The 25,054-nt window shown below is 46.9% G+C and overlaps 1 protein-coding gene across 4 annotated transcripts in view; it reads left to right on the top strand.

The window, feature by feature from the left end:
• The window catches only part of SHISA9 (shisa family member 9), a 1,679,367-nt gene that overhangs the window by 1,501,577 nt on the left and 152,736 nt on the right, over nucleotides 1-25,054 (top strand). For all 4 annotated transcript variants that reach the window (XM_069645589.1, XM_069645587.1, XM_069645586.1 and 1 more), the window contains one exon: nucleotides 23,287-23,442. In XM_069645589.1, coding sequence (XP_069501690.1) covers nucleotides 23,287-23,442 — 156 coding nt within the window. The remainder of the gene's footprint in view (nucleotides 1-23,286; nucleotides 23,443-25,054) is intronic.

The raw sequence follows: 25,054 nt of genomic DNA, 5'->3' as shown, positions 1-25,054 counted from the left end.
TGAGAATCAGATTGGTTGAATAAAGTGTTTGAAAGGGAAATTACTCCGAACAATGTTAGGCCTCCCAAGCACTGTCCCGGTAGAGGCACTACATTTGAAACTGTGATTGATATCCCTTCTAACATATTGGAATAGTGCATGATGTAAATTGTATGTTAAACCTTTACAGGGTGGTTGAAGATTCGGTGCCAAATGCATTGTCCACCATGGCAAAACATGTTAATGGAATGGGAAAAGAAAATCTGACTTACCAAGATCTTGAGGTGATGGTTTGTCAATACTTAGCTTTATTGGGCCTTGATGTACCTAACAAACTCGGAACAGGCATCTTTGTAAAGTATGTGAGGCAAAAATCTTATGAATGGGACAGAATTCAAAATATTGAAGAACTTTCTACGAAGAAGCGATATGTAGAATATCCTAAACAGGCCCGTTTATCGGGAATACTGAGAAGTTATCTGACTAAACTCTGTTGTCTTAGGCTAAAAGACTTTATCGCTTGCTTACTTTGGAACATGTTGCCGGTATGTGAATATATGGGGGCTTGGTGTGGTTTAGATCTAGCTAGGAGAACTTGTCGTCTCTGCAAAGTAGAAGTGAAAACCATCAGACACACTCTAACAGGATGTGTGGAATTAAGGGTGCAGTATTGGAGGGGCTACAGTGAATTCTGTAGCTCTGAAAATAGCATACAGACGGATACATTTTGATTAAAAGTATAGTCAGCAAAATCCATTAACATCAGCGCTGGTGCCTCTTATTCATGGCAACTTGCTCATGAGTGAATAACCTCTGCGACAGAATAGTCAACACTTCATTTCATGTCATACAAGTGCATAACAACAGCTGCTGTATACTCAACTTACAAAAAAGAATGTTAACATGAAATAAAGGAGTATTGCATTATATGGAGATTGGTGGGGAGGCTGAAGGTAGATTGATTGGTGTGACAAGCAAATAGAACCATTTGCTTTAAAAAAAAAATGTAGTAAAGTTATGTTTGATGTATACAAATAATTGTTAATGCATGTAAAGGTTGGGTTTGTATTCATCTTTTAATTTTTGTAATAGTGCAAAAGGCTTTTGAAATATGCACTCAATAAAAAATAAAAAATAAAGAAAGGGTCTGTGGCAGAAGAAGGGGGAGGTTGGAGAAAGTGCTAATTTGGAGGCTGTACAAGGGAGATCAGAAAAGGCTGGAACAGAGGCAGGAGGCCCTGTAGCTGGTAATAAAAAGTCCAAGAAAGCTATGGTAAGGAAGAGATAACAGGCCACGGTTTCTTGGGGGAGAATGATCCAGGAGGCTGGGGAGAGAAAGGATCATGGGGCTGGGTAATGAAAGGACCTGGAGGCTTGGGGTTGAGAGACTCTGAAAGCTGAGGAGAGTAAGACCCATGTTTCAAGTGAGAAGGAGGCATAGGGGGTTGTAGAGGCAAAGACCCAGGAGGCTAGGTAGACAGAGACCCAGGAGGATGGGAAGAAATAGACACAGGAGGTGGGGGAGGGAAAGTCCCAGGAAGCTGTGAAATGAAAGATACAGGAGGCTAGAGAAGAGAGAGCGACAGCGCCAAGAGTTTGTGGAGAGGGAGAGGGAGACCCAAGAGCCATGGATGAGAGAGTCCCAGGAGGCTGGGTAGAGTGGGAGAAGCAAAAGGTAGTGGACTAAGAGACCGCCACAACTGGTGAGAGAGAGTGAGAGACATAGGATCGTGGGGAGACAGATTGAGTGAAAGTAGACTGGGTTTAGAGAGACCAGGAGGTTGGGGAGAAAGAAAGAAAAGGGGGCTAGGGAGAGAATGCCCAGAAAGTCGGAAGAGAGAAATTGCACAAGATGTTAAGGAGGAGTTGGTGAGAGAAGTTATGAAAGAGTGGGTGAGAATATACATGCATGAGGTGGTGAGAGGAATCATGGAGATGGGGATCAAGATGCCAGCCCTTAAAAGAGTGTTACCTAAAAAGGAGGAACCTAAAGAGAACATAGTGAATATTGAAGAGACAATTCAAGTGAGTGTTGCCAAAGTAGAGAGGTGAAGCATATAATTAAATGTTAAATGTTAAAGGTATTTGTACAGCGCACCGTCACCAACAGAATTGGTCCCCAGGCACTCAGGCGGATCTGTAAATGATAAAGGTGGGATGGGTTAGTAAGGTGAAGAAGGGATTAGGATAGTGAGAGGAGTGGTGTTCTGTTGGCAGCTTCAACTCAGTATACACCGGGTGCTGAGCTTTGGTGCGGGTATCGGATCGGAGTCAGTCCGCGTGTGCTGTTGGTCCGGCTTATGTGTAGTTGCAGTGTTGTGAAGTGCGTGCGGCTTGTTGTGCGAGAGATGGTTGTGAGAATTTTTTTGAGTGAGATAAGTATGCAGAGTTTGAGCTTATATTGGTTAGTGGGTTACCTGACCTTTACCATGCTAACATTCACAGTTCTGTCTGAGTGTGGCACTTGTTGGCCCTTACATTCCCATCTAGACGTTGCGCAGGCCAATGTTTAGGACTCCATCCAGGTGTGCTCATGCCAACATTCACACCTTTATCAAGATGTGGCGTATGCTAGAGTTTAGAGATACGTCCATGTGTGGGCATGCTAACATTCACAACTCCATTCGAACGCCACGCATCCTGGTGTTCACAACTCTAAGTGTGGCACATGCTAGCATTCATGTTTTTTCTAGGCGAGGGCATGTTATCCTTCAATCAATCCTATCCAGATGTGACGCAGGCCAACGTCTATCTAGGTGTGTCTGCCGGTCTGGATATGTTTGTCCGGTACGTACGAGTGGGAGAGTGTAAGATCAAGTAAGGGAGATCCAGATAACAGAAGTGATGTAGGAGGGGGAGAAGTCTGAGAAGATATGCTTGGGGAGGACTCTGCCATGTACTATGAGGATAAACACAAAGAAAAGGATGGAAAAAGAGAAGGTCCCACAGGTACAAATTCATGGCAGGACATCAAATAAGAAGAGAATTTGATTTGGTAGACTTCAGTACTGGACCCCTGAATGAGGGAAGGAGTGTGAGTCCTAGAGAACAGCTGCCTGAGACCTAAAGGTGGTCCTCTATCTTAATATGGCATTGAACCTTGATTTGCTTGCATAAAGACATCAGTAGGAATGGACAAACACATGCGAATGTACTTACAAACTGAAATGGCAAGATTGTGCGAGACATTTGTGATGAATCAAGTTCCGGGGCACCAGTGGTGCAGGGATAAATATCAGTTTCTAAACCATCAATCAACCCCCACACCTCCATTACACCAGAAGGGATCCAGACAGACTGGAAACACAAACAAATTATGAACCTACTTGTCCAATTTTGGTAACGTGGACAGAATGGCATGCTTATCACTGAAAGGTCATGGATCCTTGGTTAGTCCCAACACATCAAAAATACAATTATTACTCAATGATAAAAAGGGATTGTCCAGTCAAGGTTGTATAAAAATATGTACATCATTATTATCACAACAGACAGTTCTAACACACTACGGAAAATGCAACCCACCCTGTAAAAGAATGCAGAAGGAAAAGGGATGCACACTGGATACTGACAGGAGGGTAGTCGGTATGATACATAATTGCAACCATTCAAGGATACAAAGGGGCAATGGGTCTTAAAATGTCACTAGGGGCCTTAGGAGAAGGACCAGGGAGTCAGAACTACAATGTACCTTGTACCACATGATCAAATGAGTTTCAGGGCACTTTGCAGCTTCTGCGACAGAGTTCAAGATTGGAAATAGCTGTGGGAATCAGGCGGAAACCAGTTTGGCATGCAAAGCTTCACAGACGGGTGCAGGCTGGCCTATATGGTGGCTCGGGGTCAGGAATCGTCTCAGTACTGGTCGGCAGTTCTGAAGCACTGGTTGAGGCATCTCAGACGTTATTTATTTATTTATTACGTTATTTAGTTTATCAGAACTTTACACGTAAAATAACCAACAAACACAACCAACATTAAATGCATACATACACAATCTTTATAATTCATCCAAAATTATTTAAATCAATTTCTCAATTACTTAATTATACATACATGGTCTTAAAACAGTTATAAATACTAAATTCATCTTTCAACATTTCATCATCTATAAAATGTTTAAGCAATTTTCTTTCATATGTACTTCTTAATATGGAGCCATATGTGAGCCATATTTGACACATAGAAATATGTACTGAAACAGAATTCCTAGTCTAAAATTGTTTCACACCTATGAATTAGATGCCCGAGGTAAATCGAATACAATGGACCCAGCCTTGGACATTCCGTAAAGCTATGTTTAACTGTTTCTTTATTCCCAGGAATCACACTGGCAATTGATTAATGTAGCCTACGGACTTCAGGGTCAGGGCAAAGAATATTATGAAAACTTGGGGCACCACATTCTTTCAATGGCAGCACAACCACTTTAGAACACATTTTACGATGATCACAAGCTTTAGCCTTAATAGCAAAGTGCAGTACTTCATTGCTAGGCTCTCCCATGGAGTAATTCGATGCATTATGCAGAGATATGGTTATTAAAGCCTAAATTGTACAGCAGAGGAGACGGTGGCGTTAGGTCAATACACAGATTTGGAGATGCCGAAAGTCATTGGCCCTCATTACGACCCTTGCGGAAATCGACTGACCGGAGCGCCACAGCGTAAATAGCGTTTCCGCCATTGCACGAAGGAGCAAAGTGCGCCCATTCCGACCCATCGGGCACGAGCACCACGGCATGGCGGAAGTGCAAAGTCCGCGATGGCGGAAAAGACCCCAAAACGGCCCACACCGCCGCCGTACGGGGCCCCAGGTGCAATACCGCCACCCCTCATAGCGGTCACCGCAGTGTGCGCCTACCGGAAAGTACGGTGGCCGGAAATATACGGAAACGGAAGTTAAAACACGGGCCCGGAACGGGAAACATCCCGGCGTACACCTATAAATACACTAAAACCACACAACCACTAAAAACACTACCCTGAGACACACCCCACCCCGTCAACCACCCTAGCGAAACCAAGAAAAATGGGAAAAGCAGCGAAGAAAGCGTGCGACCGCAAGCGGCAGGTCCACTTCTCCCGTGAGGAACTCACCGTGCTAACAGAGACCCTCCAGGAGAATGCTGCCGTGGTCTTCTCCACGCAAATGACCAGGACGGCACTTGCAAACAAGAAGGCCATATGGGCTCTGGTGGCACAGCGGGTAAGTGCGGTGGGGACCGCACCCCGCACCCCACAGCAATGCCGCAAGCGATGGGACGACCTGCGGATACGCGTCCGCAGCATACTCTCTGCCAACCGCAACATTGCCACAGCCACCGGGGGAGGTCCTGAATCACCCATCAAGTTGACCCCCTGGGAAGAAATCTGTGCCTCCACCATCGGAATGGAGAGCATTGAGGGAGTCGGAGGGATGGAGAAAGGAGTGCAGACATCCGAAGATTCAGGTAGGTGGGCCAGATATAACAAGCCACACAGTCCATCCATGTGAAGCACCATGCGTCCACATAGTGCAACAGAAACACATGTCCAGGATAACGTCCACACACATCGGCCTGATAGCGCACGTTAAAACCCACAATAAATACATAAATAATTAAAAACCCCTAATACACGCACTACACGTGCAGCAGGCACACCCTAACTGCAGGCTGCCAAACAACTGCACCCTCACTCCACACACAAATCAAAGCACCTCCAAGGCCCCGACCCAAATCACCCTCAGGTACCACCCCAAAGCATGTGATACAATGCCATTCCAATTCCCACAGACCCATCAATAACCCTCGCCCTCCTTTACTCCACCACAGGGTCCGATCCAAACGACGAGCCACAGGACACCCCTACCAGCACACCTGCAAAGAGGGCCAAGACCAACGGCCAGAGACCCTCCACCTCAGCTGCACGCATCAAGACACGGCAGCAGCACAAATCAGGTGGTAGCACAGAGGAGGGAACATCAACAGGCACCCCAGCAGCCAGCATGGCCACAACACCACCACCACAGGTCCCCCCAATGGATGCCACAGAAGGCACTGCCTCTGGTGGCAGCAGCACCATAGGTGACACCCCATTGATGGCAGCATGCTCGGACACAGAAGACGGGGATGTCGAGGCCAGATCCATCCATGACCTGTCCCAATCCCCCTGTCTGTCCCATCCCGTACAACATGAGGATACCACGCAGGTGCAGCCACAAGACGACGACTGGCCATCCCCCCCAAGCCCTGTGGCAAGGCAACATGAGGACAACAGCCCCTCTGTGACACCCCCGCAAATGGCCATGGCCCAGCAGAGGCAACAGTCCCTCGACAAGTTAATCGTCCAACAGCAGCAAATGGCCACACTCCTCAAGGACCATGCCGATGAATGTGGGGGCACCAAGGCAGACATAGAAACATCAACAGAGACACTTAGGACAGAAATGGAGAGATGTACAGAGACGCTAAGGGCACAAATTGAGAGTAGCACCGAGAGCCTGAGAGTCCAAATGGAGAGTAGCACCGAGAGCCTGAGAGTCCAAATGGAGAGAAGCACCGAGAGCCTGAGGGGGGAACTGCATGCGACGTCCAAAGACGTATGTGCCGAACTTGCCGCAGTGCGCCGTGTGCTCACTGAGCTCTCGCAAACCCTTAGGGACATGCATGGACGTGAGCAGCCAGACACATCATCCGTTGCAAGTTCCTTCCAGGGCAGCCCCCAACGTAGATCAGGGAGGAACCTGCGCTCCACAGGCAGGGGTGCCCCTGATACCCGCAGAGGGGGCTTGCAATAGCGACAGGCCACTGACAATGAGCATCTTTGGACACTGGTGTTCGGGTGGGAGGTAGGAGGGTGGAGGGGGTGTGTTGGGCTCACTTGGGTGGCGGGTCGATAGGGTGTTCCACATGATATCACATATGCCATAAAAAGTGCACGATCACCCAATGAGATGTGTGGACATTGATCTTTGTGTACTAGGCCATCATAGGCGTACAGTCCATATTGTGCATGTCCCAGACACACGCAGTGCCACGAGTCCCGTGTCCATGTATCAGCCCCCAGGCGTGAGTGCTAGAAGCATACATCAATGAGATGCTGACGGATGTCACGGCCCTCCGGTGCCTCGCAGACTCCTTGAGGTGCTGCCACATCCCCACCCTCATCATGACCATCATCCGGTGCTTGCAGTTCAGCGTCAGGGGGCATGGGCACATTTCTACGTACGCACATGTTGTGGAGCATGACACATGCCATGACCATCTTTGCAACCTTCTCATGGCGGTACAGGAGTGCCCCGCCAGACCTGCTGAGGCAGCGGAAACGAGTCTTCAGTAGGCCGAATGCCTGTTCTATGACTACACGGGTACGTGAGTGGGCATGGTTGTAGTCCTCCTCATGCTGGTCCCGTGGGTTCCGGACTGGTGTGAGGAGCCATCTCTTCAGTGGATATCCAGCATCACCTGTATGTGGACGATAAACGTAGGATGTGGAATGCCATTGATACGTACGCACACCCCCCCCCTTCCTGCCAGTACATTGCCAAATCACATACCCCACATCATCATGCATGCAATGAGACTCCCCGAGTAGCCAGGATCTGTTCCCTGCGTGTCGCTCCATGTAGCGTGGTATGGTAGAGTTCCTCAAGACCATGGAATCATGGGTTGATCCAGGGAATCGGGCACAACAATGCGTAATGATCCTGTTGGAGTCACACACCATTTGTACATTCAGGGAATGAAATTGTTTTCGGTTGCGGTACTGGGCCTCCATGGCATGTGGGACGACCAATTCAACATGGGTGCAGTCGATGGCACCAATGCAACCCGGTATGCCGGCAAGTGCATGGAATCCCACTTTTGTGTTCGTAATTTCCTGCTCCGAGCGTGGTAGGGAGATGTAGTCGTCTGCGTGCTGCAGGAGGGCATCGAGCACTTGGAATAGTGTCCGTGAAAACAGTGGCTGTGATATGCCATGCAACTGTCCGACTGTGTGCTGGTAGGTGCCTGTGGCCAGGAAGTGGAGTACAGACACCACCTTCAGTAGAGGTGGGATTGCGGTTGGGCTATCTATCATGCTGACTAGGTCAGCCTGTGTCATGTCCACAATGGCGGCTATGGTGTCCCGGTCCAGACGGTAGAGGGTGTGGATCTGCTCATCAGTGAGGTTGAACGGATGTGCTCGGAGGCGTGGGATTGCGGGCTGCCTGCGTGGTGGTAGTGGCTGTGCTGCTGGGCCTTGCTGGCCCTGCCTTGGCCTCCTCCTCCTCCTGCGTCTCCTCCGTGCGGCTGGTTGTAGTTGTTGTTCGTCTTCTTCTTGGAGTCGGAGTAGTTGCAGTGCTATCAGGTCCCCCAGGGCCAACATCGCGAGTCCTGCCGGTAGCATTTCGCTGTGGTTGTGGGAGGAGACTGGCTGTGCAATTTATGTGTTTTCAGGCTGTATGGCCTCCACCTGTGGTGATTGATTCCACCTGTGCAAACGGCTCTCCCCTTTGGCCGAGCACGTCCCGCGCACTACGCTGCAATTCGGGTAATGGTATCTTGCTATTGCAATCATGTATTTGTACCCGATGGGCGTGTAAGATTGGTTGATATGTTCATTCTGCTGTGGTCCCATTGTTTCCCATACTATCTGTGCAGTCGCGAACGGACTTGTGAAGGGTCAGTGGAACGTAGTACTCGAGTAACGGTGGGCCCTCATGCATCACTGTACCGAGTTGCAACGACGGGCGGGGCGTCCCATTTGTGGGTGAAGGCAGTTGCCATTTTCACACACAGCCGCACTCGATGGAATAATTAGTGATTTCAAACGGCCAGAGATGCCTTTTCGACGTGATGTTGCAAATGAGGAATTCGAAGGGCAGCGCTTTCGGTTTCCAGCTAGCGGCGAGGAGATGCCCACAGGTCTGACTGCAAATATAACGTTCTATTGTTCTATGTCCTTGAGACAGGGCCCATGGCGAGGGAGCAATGATTGATATGAATAGTTTGGGATGCGCAATAGCTACGTGGGCGATGAGGCCGGCCATTCCCAAATACATGTTACTTCACAACACTGGATTTACGGGCTGGGGCACTGTGGATGTAGCAGGCTGCATTACGCACAGACTCAATGGACGTTTCTAATGTCATGTGAGTAATTATTCAGGCGTTTTGATACTGGGATGAGGGAATGATGTATGGATGCATGGGCAGGTGATTTGGTGCAGAGTTTGGCATGTACAGGGCTTCTAGGGATCTATCCGCCTCCCCTACGCTATGTGATGCAGGGCTGCCATAGTGGGACCATCGTCTATCTGGCCTTGTTGAGCCCTCCCTGTCTCGACGCGCCCTCAGACACTTGTGTCCATGCACGTTAACATTCCCATCTGATGGATTCTGTTTTGGCAGACGCATGCACAGGTACACTCGTTCGTGATGGTGTTTACAACTAGGTATAGATGGTTATGAGTCGCAAGTGGCTTTGGGGTGTTGATGATCCTTTGGAGTGGGCTGGCATGCATATGGCTGTGGATTTCGTGTGCTCATTGAAGTGAGTTGTTCGAATGTAGTTCTGATGGCCATTCTGTTCTTGTTCTTTTCTTTTGGTTGACAGGTATCTCCTCCCCTTTTGCCACTGCCATCTGTATGCCACTCCTGCAGATGGATTTTACTCCCGACACCTGCTGCTTCGTGTTAATCGGTGGAGCAGCATTACGATCTTATGGGACGATCGCCAGTGGCCCACATGCCCTTACGCAGTACTGGTGGCTCGGAGCAACATTTCGGCCTTTCAGCTGGACTAGTGCCTCCCCATTGGGACGGCCCTGCGGTTGTGTGCGCTTCCTTTTTGCCTTTTCGTACGTGATTGTGGCTCTGTGTACCATGATGGGACAGGGCGTCACACAAGTAGTGGCTGGTCATTTCTTGCGGATGCAGCCCACAATGGTGAAATGTGTTTTGGAGTTCATGGCCTGATGGCTGTATGGGCTTGGTGATTTTGTTGTGCATTAAATTTCTATTCTGATTTGGGCCGTGTAGCGTTTTTCTTTGCAAGTGATGTGGCATGTGCCTATATGTGGGGCGATGTATTGTGAGGAGATCTGCATTGGGTTCCTGCTTCGGGGTTTAGTTGCGTGGTACTGTGCTGGGCGCGTTTGCCTACTGAGCCCGTGAGGTCAGGGATGGGGGCTGCCTATATGACAGTTTGGATGTTGTCATGCTCAGGGGCGGGGGATTGGGTTTTGTGTGACAGATGGCGGTCAGCCAGGTGGACTGGTGGAATGATGTGATTTTCGGAATGTTGCTGGTCACAGGTGCCTGTGTTTGCGTGCGTTTCGGGGGGGGGGACTGTGGTCATGTCCATTGGGATGGCTTCTGTATTCGTGCCATCTGTGCCCTGCAGCTCCCATTGGCCCCTCTTGTGTTTCTTTTGTTCGTTGGCATGCATGGGTGCTTTGTACATTTCAATGGTTGCATTGTGACTTCATTGCACCTACAGGGTGTTGTACTTTGTGGGCAGGGAGCGGTATACAGGCACTCAGTGGGGCCGTTTACGGTTGATTCGCGATGCCGTACTTCTCGCCATGGCGGAATGGTCCATTCCGCCATGCCTGATGGCGTTAGGTACATGTCCGCTAGGGTCGGAATTGGCGTACCGTTGCACCATGGTGGTGTTTGCGGTTTGGCATGGCGCGCGCGCGTGCTTAGTGCAGTTAGCGTTGGCGTTCACTACGGTGTCGCTAATGGCTTCGTACTTTGCGGTGACGGGTCATAGTCGCACCGAGCGCTATTCGATGGCGGTATTGCATTTCCGCCATCGTTTTCCCCTTTCCGCCAGGGTCGTAATGAGGGCCATTGTGTCATAGGACCAATAACGGAATTTGAATGATGAGAGAAACATGACACGCTCGCTGACACACCAGAAACCAGCACTTGATCACAGTTGTTAATGTGTCTACCTGGGACACGACGATTTGGTGCAGCCAGTTTGCCACTGGGATGTTATGGTGGCAGTATATTTTGGCACGAGGCGACTGCGACAAAATGTAATGTAAATACTAGAATACTTTGAATAAAATACAAATAAAGAACTGAGCCAGCCAGCCACGAACCCCAGCTTATAGGATTGTAAGATCTACAACTTGACCACAAGGTCAAACGGATGTTACTGTGCAATGGGCACAGGTAGCATATAAGTTATCAGAATTGGGAGAAAATTGAGAAAGTTTCTTTTCAAGGTTTTGCGAATACTTTGAATAAAATATAATAAAAGAATTGAATGTTAAATGTACACGAGTTGCATATAAATTAATGGTTGATGCTTTTCTATATATTGCAACTGCAGTTTGTTAAGCCATGTGTGAGTGGGACTCTATGTAGAGCATACCTAAAAGAATCACTTTAAGGAAACAACAATTTTGGCCAGGATCACATACTTTGGTCAAGTGAAGAAGCTACGATTTTAGGCCACGATTAAAACATTTTCTTTCAAATTTATGTTTAATTCTGGAAGTAGACTATGGAGTAATTACGTGTATGGTTTTGCAGTAAAAAATTCTGGTAATGTAACTACTGTCACTTTTACCACACTGCCTTACTAATAAGCCTTACTGAGCGTTTGGAGGTAAAGTGGAGGAAATACGGCCAGCACTTGGCTGTTGGCATTTTCTTCACTGTACCTCAAATAATTTGTGGTATTACCACCTACGGTAATTCTTCAAAGTCCCCAACTGCAAAAAGACTGCCTGCTGCCAATGTCCTCACACAATGGCCCTCACTTTAAGGTTGGCGGAACTGGTTTACCGGCACCGGTAAAGGTGCCGGTGCCAGTAAACCGTTCCGCCCTATTACGAGGTCTCCTCACGGGACCCGCAATGGGCGCCTGCAAAAACCAGGCGTCCTTACCGGGTCCCGCGAGGGGACCTGGGAGCTAACAACGGGCCCGTCATTAACAGGCCAGTTGTTAGCTCCATCCCCATTCCCATTGAGCCCTATGGGGGCTCGAATGGGAATGGGGATGGACCGGGTCCGGGTTCCTCGGACGGAGAATTACCGGGTCCGCCAAGGTTGCAATGGCCTGGTAATTCCTCATTCGATGAACCCGGGCCCAGATTGCAGTATGGAGGCAGCCATGGCGCTAATAGCACCATGGCTACCTCCATACTCGTAATGAGGCCCAAGGACTTTAGCAACTGCGGTGTGACAAGAGTCAGCGGTGCAGTCGGTTGCAGCTCGAGAGGGTCGATTGGCTTTAAAAGTTCCTTTAAGACAGATGTTGGTAGATGTTTGTCGATGCACTTCTTCTAGCTTCTTCACTGGGCTTGTGTCATCCTTTAAGGTGGATGGCCCAAACCTGAGGAGAGTGTTGCAGGTAGCTGCCTTGTCCGCCCATTGCTATTGGATCCAGTTCCTGAGGGTGGACCAGTGGGGGAGGATCATGGATGAGGGGTTTTCGGGGAGTGGAAGTGGGACACCAAAAGTTGAGATGCGGTACCTCCTTCCTTGTAATACCTTTTCCCCATCCTACCCTGTAGGATATTTAGAAGCTCTATCTCCCATTTTCCAACACAAAGACTTTCCTACACCGTAACAGACAACGGGCTAACACCAGAGCCATTTACCTGACATGTCCCAACACAAGGGTAGGAAGAGTCAAGCAATTGATAATAATCACACACATCTGATGGCCCTTTACCTTCCCCACAGGGATAAAAGGTAGAGCACGAGAGGACACTATGAGCAAGGCCGAATGCACAAGCAAACAGCTACACCGAACCAGCAGTTCAAACGGAGAAGAAAGGTGGCGAGACCTGGAGGGACAACGAAGTGGGAAATACCCTTGCTCTTTTCACCCCAGACCCACAAAGCCTCTGAAAAAGGGAATTACAAGACCCGGACGTACAGCAGACATGTGGAGCAACAAATGTCAACGGTGCACAGGACCTCCCGCGTTGAAAACACAGGCGGGGAGGCATGATGGCTACCGTGGTACCGTCCTTGACTCCAGAAGCAAGCAAAGCCAGCGAACCTGACACAATTGGTGAGTCGTAGGGATCTGATAGTGAACGTAATCGTATTGAGCCCAAGGTTGCATGTGGCAACATTAGATGCATGCAAGAACTTTGGAACAAAAAACTTGTGTGTGTTTGAACTTTTGGGGGAAGCCCAAAGAAGGGCCAGCTGCAGCAGGGTCAGGCGCTGCAGGATTGCTCATTCAAAGGGCTCTCGCTGGCCCCTTCCACGTTAAAACTACAAGTACCAGAAGGACCTAGGAAAGGGCGGCTTGCAGTGTCAGAGTGGTCCTACAAGGGTCACGTCAAATCCCTTGCACACTCAAAAGTCTCTGACTCATTGCCAAGAGAAAGCTAAAGGAGAGTGAATCCTGCATTGTGATAACGTTAAGTGAACTGTATATTTGCCAAATGTGAACCCAGTTTGAGGGATGCCTGTGAGTTGGGGTGAAGAGTAATACACCCGTGAACACTTTGTAGGCAAGAGTGAACCTGGCCGACGGTTGTCAGCACTGGGAAGTTGCAAGCTGCATTTGGGAGGCTCCAGTGAACCCAATGGAGGGAGGCCCAAGTTGCAAGAAGGATCTGAGTCTGGCGGAGGGAGATCCAAGGGGCGAAGAGCATTCACACATGGTACAAGATTACAGAAGGAACTTTAGTTTGTTTTTTGTTTTGAAGATTCTGGTATCGTTGAACTGGAACTGTGGGCCTTGTGCTGGAAAGGCCCAGGAGTGTTCTGTGCTCAGAAGTCCTGCCTTGTCCCATGCTAAAAATGTGGGGAAGGGAGACCCAGCCATACCATCCTGACTTATCATTGTGTGAACACTTCTTTCTTTTCTGGTGAACATTATCCCAGACTCTTTTTGTAACCTAGTGCTAAGGATTGACAATAGCTTTCTTTTTAGGCTAAGCCCTTCCTATTTGACAAGACACCACTAGCACTGACTTATTATTATTTGATGGTCATAGCTTGCTCCCATGTTAGATTAGGTTTAGATTAGGTGTTTATCTCACCCATTATAAAGTTCAATAAACACCCAGGAACTGTGATCACTTATGTCTGTCTCTACTGTTGCCCCCATGTGTTCCTTACTCTCCCCCAAACATAATTCACTTAACTTCTGAATGGGGTCCCCCTGCAGGGATGACTGCTGTAATACATCCAGTCCCAGACATGACTGGTGTTGGGGTTTCCTGACTCCTTTGTTAGCCTGTGTAGCCACCGACCATATGGGCACGTTTGAATTAAAATGTGATTAGTATGTGAATTCTACCACCAGCTACAGGGCTCAACAAAAGGACAGGGCTAATCCATGGAGCCTCTGTTAGTTAATTAGACTGGCCATGGCAGGGGGAAGGTTTGGCCCTCCCCCTTATGGAGGTGCATTGTGTAATCCACCTGTGAGATCCCAACCAAATATGACAGGGGGTAGGGCTGCTCCTGTATGCTCTATCCACCCAGAGTACACAGGTCTGTGCATATGTCATGCGGTGAGCATAGGAAAATGTGTGCAGATTAGCCCCACACATTTTCCAAAGGTTTCTCTACCATCCTTCAAAAAAGCCCAGGTGAGCACACACCTACCGTGCGGATGGTCGAATATCTCACAAAATTATTTTGTTGGAATTCTTTATGCTTTGTTTGAGACACTGACCACCTATCATCACATTTGGTATTATTTTAATAAAGGGCTCTGGGAAGGACCAGGATCTGGCCCTAACAAGAACATAAATAACGTTTTCTTTCCAGCTTTTTTGAATTTCATACGAAACCCTTATGCATTCTGTGGCTCACAACCATCCTGTCCTTGATTGAATTTCTTCTTGGCCCTGGGATAGTTGCTTTGGTGTTCCTAATATATACCCTAATACAGACTTGTTGAAAAACATAGTCCATGTTTGGCACATGTCTGACCCGTGTATGCATCATTGCAATCCACACACACACACTTACTCTGTCCCTCGTCCACTCACTTCTCACATGGTCTCACTCACAAACTGTCTCTCCTTATCTAACTCACATATGAATTCACCCACTCAATCATTCAATCATTCATCCGCATATCAAAACTGAAATGTAGACAATAAGATGAGCCGTGCATGGGGCAATGAATTGCAAGTCTATTGTAAAAACATAGGCAGCTGAGTATATGTAGCATAATTATACAGAAAGAGGCAATTCTTACGATAGATGATCAAAAACGGGCCTAATGTGAAAAACCATTAGACGTTGTTTCCTCAGCTGGCTGGAAGCCTGCGTTGTTTTGTTTAGCTTCGTTTGTGTCACTGATGACTCGTAATTAATCCACAGCAATGTCTCCCATTTGATGTCCCTGGCTGTCATCATAGCTCCATTGTATATGAGATGTGGCAGCGTGTTGTACTGCAAGGAAACATGTTTAGTCACTAATTAACTTGAAATGCATTATTTTGAACAGGGAACACAAGCTTCAGCAGGAATCAGAAACTAGCGAAGTTCAAGGAGTACACAAACATGTTAAAAACAAGCCATTCACCTTGATTAAACCTCTATAAACTCCTTAACTGAGACCCGGTGAAAGTAAATGTGGTGTACTCAATTCTGAGAAGCTTTGATGGCCTTGGTTTGTATAAAAGTCATGAATGGCCAAGTGGCCTTTCTGTGCTCAATATATTTGGTACTATAGATATGTTGTCAGCAGACGTGAAGCCATCCAGGAGCTGTTGAGTTTTAGCTCCTGAGTGGGACATACATGTTGTCAAAAGGAAGTCAAGGCCAGTCCAGGCGAATGCCAGAGAGAAAGGTGCTAGGGGCATGCCATAATCAGAGGAAGCTTTGCTTTTTGGTGTGTCTTTCCACTGCATGTCACAGCCATCTGCTTTATTTGTGATTAGGGATGTGTTGTACTATTGTCTTTGTCACAACAGGATGAAGTCGGTGGGGAAAAACAAGAGCCTCTCAGAGTATGAAATCGAAAAATGTTTTGCCCCCCTGTCAGCTGTCCCGTCTTGGCCGCACCACACCAGTGGGCCAGCACAGTGTTCCTACCGTTTCCTTGCACTGTCTTTCTCCCTGATCCTGCTGCCATAGTCAGCATTTTGGGTTGGTGGGTGACCCAGAGGGACAGGAGTCTCTCAATGGGCTACATTGCAATTACGGTGGTGCGGGTAAAAATGGTGGTAGTGGTGTGGTAATTCTTATTACCGCTGCATTATGGCCTAATTACCGCCTCATTATTCCACTACCACAGTACAAGTTTGGTGGTAAGGTGGAGTATTTAGCTGGAGGTAAATCCCCCACCTCACCGCCGAAGATCGGATGTGAACGATGGTGAGGAGAAATGTACATTGCCCGCCCTTGACTCGTTTTGCTCTCGAACCCACGCGAGGGCTTCACAGTTAAGCCCAAGCGAGCCGTAACTCGCTTCATGTAACTCTAGGGGGATAGAACATGTTCTACATTGGAAACTAAAACCACAATTATGCCAGCGTTTCCCACGACATGACCTGGATACAACAATGCATCATTCATCAGGTGACGACAGTGCGGGTCACAAGCATCTATAGGAAAAACAATCACAGGAAAATGGATTCCCACCCTCTGACAATTAGGGTTATGTATAATCTCGGCTTGTTCTGGCTGATCCTGGCCTGCCTGAGGTTCATAGCTAACGGGAATAAGGGTGCGTCGAATGGGTGTTTGAACTTTGTCATGCCTGGGTATGACAGTAATATGTGGCAAACATTATTTATCTTGTCAATTGTGTTATGTATTTGCAAAGTTCTTTGTTGTTTCTATTGCTATGCCAATGGACTTTTCCAAGACTACACATTTCATGCAGCCCTGTATCGCGAACCAATGCTGAGAGATGGCTCCACACATGACGCGAGTGTTGTAAATATGGTGTTTTGAGTCCTGAGGAAGGGCATTTCAGCATCGAACAGGTGTAGACTCATAAATGCTCATTGCCATGACAGTAGAAAAACAAAACACCTGCTAAAGTTAAAAGCATATTTGGCAACATAAAACATATTTTCCATGGATTGCTCTCATGTGTCTTGACAGGCATGTCATTTGAATGTGCAGGTGAGGGGCACAGGCATAGGGTAAAATCTGGACCAACCAGGCAGACCTATCCGTTCATCTGGAAGATTGTCCCGAAGGTCTTATTTAGAATAAGAGAAATGAAATACATTCACTCTCTATTCAATTATTCAGCTTGAAAAACAAGCATCAATTGAAATGGCATTGGATGGGGTCAGTCATGGTTTTCCACTTCTTACACTACCTTAGGGTTTGGTGCGCATTATCAAATAAACAAACAAACAAACACCTGTAGACCCTCTTTGGTGACAGCTGGTAAAAAGCATAGCACAACACATTATTTGTGTAAGTGTGCCAGGTAGGGGCAAAGGATTGAATAAAGATGGACTGGATTTAGGGCTATACATTATAAATAATGACTTACAAGTCAAACATTGAAAATAGCCTCTACTTTGAGTAAGATATGTGAAAGAAATATACAAACAGAGTTAAAATAGCATGAATCTTAAGTGGCAGTGGATTGTTATCAATTAACGCCATTCTGGGACCGATTTGTTTAAGCCTAAGGCCATTAATTCCTAAATCTCTGTCAAATATACGTGTGCATTTTGCTGGTCATTTTTGGAGGTTTGCAGGTTAGCCCTGGCAAATAATGGCTCCACACGTGGCATGTCAAGACAGCAATCTATATTTTGCATCTAAAAACAATGCTATTATTTATTTATGTTATTTGTATTGTATTTATGAAACATTAGAGATGATATTTCAAAGAGAAATGACACACATAGGAGGCAATACAGATGGCAAAAGCACTCTCTGGGTAGAGTGTCTTGCAATAGTGGTTATGTGTATGAATACGTGTAAACCAGTTGAAGTAGTGGTGGTATAGTGGAAAATAGACTATATAATAGATATGAATAATCTAAATAATTAGGGGCACGAGCCATCATGTGAACAATATACATTGGGCCTCATTATGAGACCGGCGGTAGCCGTGCCGGTAAATCCGGCATGGCTGCCGCCTGTATCTTTTTCTTTCTGGTGCCCGGGAATGGGCAATTACTGGGCCATTATGGCCCCGCCGGACCCAGTAATTGCCCATTTCTGGGCGCCGGAAGAAATGACTCCCCATTCCCATTTGAGTCCCATTGGACTCAATGATAATGGGGAAGCCAGATGCACCGGCACCATTCGTGAATGGTGCCGGTGCATCCGACATGGTCTGCTCGCGGGTGCCGGTCCGCCTGCCAGGTCATACCTGGCAGGCAGAAAGGCACCCGGGCGCAGACCTTGTAGTTTGCCGGTATGGAAACCACGGTCCTGGCAAGCTTACCGGTACCGTTGTTACTGTACCGGCAAACCCATAATGAGTCCCATCGTACATTAGGTGCATGCATGTTTAACATATTCAGGATGGCAAGGCTGATGTCCCTTGTGAGGGTCAGCGAAGACATGGAAGAAGGGTAGTACACTGCTTTGACTGTAAGTGCAGGTTGAGTCTGGTCTTAAACCTCTCCACTGATAGACTGGTTTCAATGTATGGAGGAGGGCCTTCCAGTAAAATGATTATCATAGAGAGAGCGATGGGAGTTTGTTGGAAGTAATGGAGGTCTGGGAATGAAAGATTTGAGGAAATTGGAGGATCGTAGAGTTTACTAGGGAGAGTAAAGATAGAGGCAGTCCGCATGGTGGCGGCAGGTGAGCCCATGAATAGATTTCTAAAGGATTAGGAATTTAAAGAGAACGCACTTTTACATAGAGAGCCATGCAGCATGATATCCATATGCAGAGGTGGGGAGGAACTTGGCCGGGTCTAGAGAGTGTGAGTAACACAGTTGAGAACTTTGTTCAGGGACAAGAAGGATTAGAGGCGATGACTAAAGAGTAGGTTTGAACAGTAATCAAATCTGCTGAGAACAGGTGCTGACAATACAGATTTGATAGAGATTTGATGTCAGATTGTCCATATGCATAAGTTTCATCCTGGCAGCAGTTGAAGTCGCTTGATGGACTGCTGTAGTCTTAGGTCACTGTCAAAGCATTCCCTGCCGTTTTATGACTTGAGTGAAGGAGTGAGCGGGTAGGTGGAAAGGAGATGGGAGGTGGAAGAGCAGGGGTTCGCATTGGAGGCAGGGAGAAATATAACTTCCACCCTGCCAAAGAGGAGTTTAGCATGATGTGAATTAGAGCCAACAAGTGCAGATGGCGGAGAGGCCGCTTGCGATGAGCTGAGAGATATTAGGAGTGAAGGAGAAACAGATCCGAGTGGCATCAGCAAAACAGTGGTAGTGGAAGCTAAAAGGATGGGAAGACTTTTCCCAATTAAGAGGGTAAGGAGTGAAGAGGTGTGGGCCAGTTTCTGGGCTTTGGTGGACTCCCACTTGAAGAGGTCTGGGGTAGGAGATTTTAGAATTCCATAAGATGGAGGGGAAGCAGCCTGAGAAACAACAGGCCGTGTCCTTGAAACCAACAGAGGAGAGGGTCTGCATGTGCCACACTGTTAAAGGCTTCAGAGGGTTCAAGTAGGGTGAGGATGGTGGAGAGGTGAGACTGGTGAGCAGTGGTTAAAAGGATTGAGATGTGGGTGACATCTGTTTCAGCAGAGTGTTTGCTCCAGAAACCTGATATGAAGGGTTCACAGATTGTGTGCGATGCTGGTGGAAGTCGGCAATGTGATTAAAGACAACTCTTCTAGGGATGTTGGAGTGGTGGGCCAGGAGAGAGACATGTACCTGTAGAAAGCAGGAATGTTTGGGGAAGCAGCGGGTCCCTTGATTAGGGGGGCGACAGTGAGTATTTTCTAGCAGGCAGAGAAAATGGTTCCTAGTGATAGTATCGACAGTCAAAGCATCGACAAACCATAGCATTGATAACAAAGCATCTTAAAAAAACATTGAATACATTTTTCTTTATGGGTGTTGTTTCCTCCAAACCCCTTTTTAATGGTTTACATTTTTTTTACTGAACTAAACCCTTTACCATTGAAAAAAATGCATTCAATGTTTTTTTTCCAATGCTTTTTTTCGATGGCATGGTTTGTCGATGCTTTGTTTTAGATGCAATGACCGGATACCAGAGAAAATGCCTGTGAAAAGGGAAAGATTGAAGTGGGGTAAGATGTGAGAGGATGTGACAGATGTATCTCTTTAGTTGCTTCTGCTGCAAATGGGCCAATGGGAGCACATGATAGGTTAACTGAGCAGAGGATGGATAAGATCTCAGTGTGGGAAGTAAGGCAGAAGTGGGGCAGTGAGAAGAGAGTGGGGGTGACTGAGCAAATGAAGGAGGGGTGGGATTGATAAGTGGGTGGACAAGGTGATGCATATTTTCTTGTGTTTTTAGAGGTGAATAAGGGACATAAAAGGCAGCATGGTGAGAGAAGACTAATTGGTGTATTGTGTAAGTGCTCTTGTACGGCCCCAGCTCTCATTTCTAGTGGCCTCTCTGTGTGTGTCCATTAATGGGATACAGGGAGAGGCAGGTGAGAACCTGTGGTGTTGATGAGTGCAGGTCGGAAGCACACAGTACCTGTGTGGCAATCCGCGTTCTCTTCATTTGGTGGAGAGTCTTGTGAATATGTTATTCATAGGCAAGAGCCCAGAATCTGATATAATACAGGGCTCTGGTTAGTCGCTGATGTGAAATAGTGTGATGGGGCTAAATAGGGGACTATAGTCATTGCTCAATTAGTGTTGATGGTTTAATCGCAGGGCCCACCTAGTTTTTGGGGGAAGGAGTGTAGTCTTGGGGTTCATAGAAACATTGTGCAGAGTGTGCAAAGAAAGGATATGAGGTCAGTAGAGTAAGAGGATTTGGCAAAGCCAAACAAAGTAGTGAGGGCAAGCAGATAGTCTTTGGAGGCAGTGAGAAGAGTTGTGGAGCGATTCTTGCACCAGTTGCATACGTGGTGACATGTTTTCTTTAGAAGTGGGATGGCTTGGGGAATCAACAGTTGGGAGAGGGGGCGTGATTATGTGACGGAGTGAGCAAGAGAGTGATAGTCATACAAGAGAGCAGGCATGTGTAGTTTGATGGAGTGAACAAGTGGAGGACATCGGGCTTGGAAAGCGAACTTTATTGTTCCCGGGTATGAGGCACACTGTTTTGGCAGTAGATCGGGGAGGGGGATGAAAGTGAAGGTGGAATGGTCATGGTGAAGTGAGTAACTCGGTGACTAGAGGTAAGGAGGTTGATATAGAAACAGCAGAAGAGTTGAGGGCAGACGAAGGGAAGATAAGATCATAGAAGTTCTGATATGTTTGGGTCAGAAGGTTATCTAAGAGGAGCAGGGATTTGAGTCAAGCTTCAGCTGATGGGCCTTCGTGGTATTGGAGAGGTTGAAGTCATCCAATATGACCATGGAAACATCTGCCAGGATTGTTTCGAGTAGTAGGCCTACTTCAAGCAAGAAGAGATTTAGGGTGCCAGCTGTACACTAGATGAGGGGGATAGTAAAAGGGATGGGGGCGGATAAGTTGGACAAAGATATATGCTCTAATGGAGAGGCAAGTTGAACAAAAGTTATATTCTTTCCACATGACATGGAAGTTATATCCTATGACACCAGGGTCAAAGGTGGTGTCCCATTACTTCCAGTTAAGTTGTTAGGGTTCAAATGCTTGTATGGGGCAACTTTCTGTGGTGCGTTTTGGCATGTGATGTCCCGTGGTCTACGCTGGGACTTTTGGTGAAATAAAGTTGAATGATATTGCAATTCTCCTAATACTGGGTAGAATCTATATAGTAGTGCACCCAGTCCCAAAATGATGATTATTGAAATAGAAACCCTTTCTCGGCTGCGTGCGTTGACCAGATTATGGCACTCACACCGCGAGTCAATAGGTAAGTATTACTGGTGAGATAAGCATGACAGTGGTAGGGATATTAATGTTTGTAATTGGCATCTACCAGGTACATCGATATATCCCGGGAAAAACACCTGTGAGTGGCAGTTTTTCTTGTTAACTTGTCTTATAAAGAAAACTTAGATACATGGTTTTATGAAGACAACATGTAATAACTTGTTTATGCTCTGTGTCTGATAGAGGTCCCAATATTTGTGGGTTCCCTGCTCTGCCAAAAGCCTTCCATTACAGGGGGCCTATTTCTCGTTGGCCACTGCTATGCAGTATAAAAACCTTGCTTATGGCTGCATTATAAATTTGTTTGTAACAGTAAAGCAAGCAGTATTTCTAAAAAAAATCAAACGGTTTTATCGCACCGCCTGGTTATGAGTTTAGCAACCCATGAGGTCAAAAGCCAGTAATACCTCCATGAAAAGTGGTGGTAACAGGGTTCGAAATTGAGGGGAGCTGGGAGCGATTTAGCTCCTGCATGTAGCCTAGAAGAGCCTGGTTAGCTTGACACCAACAGCGACCAGGAGGTACTTTTGGCTCCCCAGTCCAACTAATTCCAAACAAACATACCTGTGTGAATTTAACTCTGTCCATTTGGGGCAATGTGTAAATAAACATTAGGAGTAATCTATAGGACATTTAATGCATAAGGCAACATACATAATGGTCAAAATTATGTTTCCAGTAGCTAGATTTGCAGGAAGCTATGTACTAGCTCCTAGTTTCGCAATGGTAGCTCCTGGTGACTGGTTAATGCAGGATACCCATGAGCTGCTTTTAGCTCCTGCTTATCCAATCTTCACTTCATGCCCTGTGGTAATGTTCCTTGCGGAATTAGCACATGAGGTAATTCCCACTATCACCAATTGAATCATATGGGATTCTATAATGGGGACTAATGAAAATGCTAAATTGTGGGGACAATTACCATTACTGCTTCCGTTACCACCTAACTTAAATTTTGAAGTATTATCAAAGCTAATACTGCCGGAATTGAGGCTAAAAACATTGTATGCATGTATCTATTGGATTTCAGTAGGGCAAACTGATCTGGGCATAGGCAAAGTGTTTTACAATAAAGTGATAGAGAGAGTATACAGGCGGTACAGACCCCGTAAAAACGGGAAGGAGCGGTCACGTATGCCACAGTGTGTCCAGTTCTTCGCTCCTTCCGGAATAGCAGAAGGGAGCGGCCGTGATGGAAAAACTGGCATCACCAAGGTGGCAGGGTTTTCTGATACTGTTGCACAGCGCTTACCAGTCAGTCAGAATAGTGGAAGTGTGGCGTCCATGTCTTTTGAACATCCCACGAGACTTGCAGCTGTTTAGGAAATGAGGTCTTGGCGTGCATGTTGATGTGGCAATCATATTGCTTGATTATTATTTATTTAAGGGCGGTTTTCAAGTCTGACTTTCTTCACGCATGTCTTTCTTTCCCCTTCATTGCAGACACGGCCCACATGAATAATGCAGTTCCAGCTTCTCCGCTACTCCCGCAGCTGTCGCATCCTCACTCCTATCCCACTATGGGACCGATATCAAATCCTTATGAGCAGCAGCCCCCGGGCAAGGAGCTGAACAAGTACGCCTCCCTAAAAGCCGTGGGTAAGCACTGATATCATGGCGCCTCTCTTCTCGAGCTGTTGTCCTTCTTCTCTTGCGCTGGTTGGCAGGCATTAGGCAAACTCATATTTGATAAGCCAATCTGACTCAGTAGTGGAGTGGGAAAGAGTGGCGTTCTAGTGAAAATGTAGGCGAAGTTAGGTTGTTTACCTGCGTTAAAAGTATGACATCATTTAAGGGGTTGAGCGTGCGCATACAAATGAAGGTAGCCTAGATACAGCAAAACATTGTACAACTCGTTTCCTGCCGAAAATATTGCCTTGCTTTGTACTCTCTCCTTCCTTTCAGTTCAACTAAGAGGGAATATCCAGCATGCCATAGTCAATAATGACAGTACTTCCTGCAAACTGCATCTGTGCTCCAGTATCCAAAGTCTGTGTGATAGTGCCCTGGAAAGTGTGTGATAGACATTAGGAAGGTGGAGCAAAAATTGGTAAAAAGAACTTTCTTTCGGTAATAGATCAGTACACAAACTGTGCAAGTCTAAGCAGTTGTATTGTGTCTGTATGTTTGAATAGACCGAGATGGTTAGAGCTAGGATAAGATAAGTTGGCAGGTATATGGATAGGCAGACAGATATGAAGAATAGTGGATGCAGATGTGGATGGTTGGATGGATGGACGGGAGGCAGGATGGACCGATGGATGAACCACAAGAGACGTATAGATAACGATATATACAGGCATAAATGATATGGTACATTGGCATGTACATGGGCAGGCAGAAGTATAGATGGATGGATGGGTTAGTATATGCAATACGAAAGGCTGATACAATAGTACACAGACAGAGGCATGATAAGCTGTGTTTGGCGGTGATTTTTTGGATAGCAAGATAGAAAGAAGGTTGGATGGATTCCTGCATGGATGGATAGATGATGGATGGATGGTAGTTGCAACACAAGGAACACATACAAACACACCAATATACAGGCAGATACAGTGAAGCAACAGTTAGAACCGTCATTTCTGTCTGTCAGTTCAATGCGCAAGTAACCTGCCCATCAGCTGAATTGGAATGGGGAAATTGGAAAGGATTCAGAGGGCATTTGCATTGACAGGTGGACATACGACATGTAGATGTATAGTAGCAATACAGGGGTGATCAAAAAATATAAGAGGGAGAGAGAGATAAGGAGAGAGGGAGGGAGAGAGTGAGAGAGTGAGACAGAGAGAGGGAGATAGAGAGAGAGGGGGAGAGGGAGAATCAGAGAGCGAGAGAGAGAGAGGGAAAGGGAGAGAGAGAGGGGGAGACGGAGGGGGAAGGATGAGAGAGAGGGAGAGAGTGATAGGGAGAGGGAGAGAGAGAGAGAGAGCGGGACGGGGAGAGAGGGAGAGAGAGAGGGGAGAGAGGGAGATAGAGAGAGAGATAGAGAGAGAGAGGGAATAGGAGAGAGAGAGAGAGAGAAAGAGGGGAGGGAGAAGGAGAAAGGGAGATTGAGTGAGAGAAAGAGGGAGGGAGAGAGGGAGATATAGAGAGAGAGATAGAGAGACAGAGAGAGAGAGAGAGAGAGAGGGGGAGGGAGAGAGAGAGGGAGGACGAGGGAAAGAGGGAGAGAGTACATTGGTACATTGGTGCCATACTTTTCTGGTCA

This window comes from Ambystoma mexicanum, chromosome 2p, assembly GCF_040938575.1.
Source record: "Ambystoma mexicanum isolate Mex_15411 chromosome 2p, UKY_AmexF1_1, whole genome shotgun sequence".
Classification (NCBI taxonomy): domain Eukaryota; kingdom Metazoa; phylum Chordata; class Amphibia; order Caudata; family Ambystomatidae; genus Ambystoma; species Ambystoma mexicanum.
The sequence above is the reverse complement of the archived record's forward strand: the minus strand, read 5'-3'. Positions and strand labels throughout refer to the sequence as shown.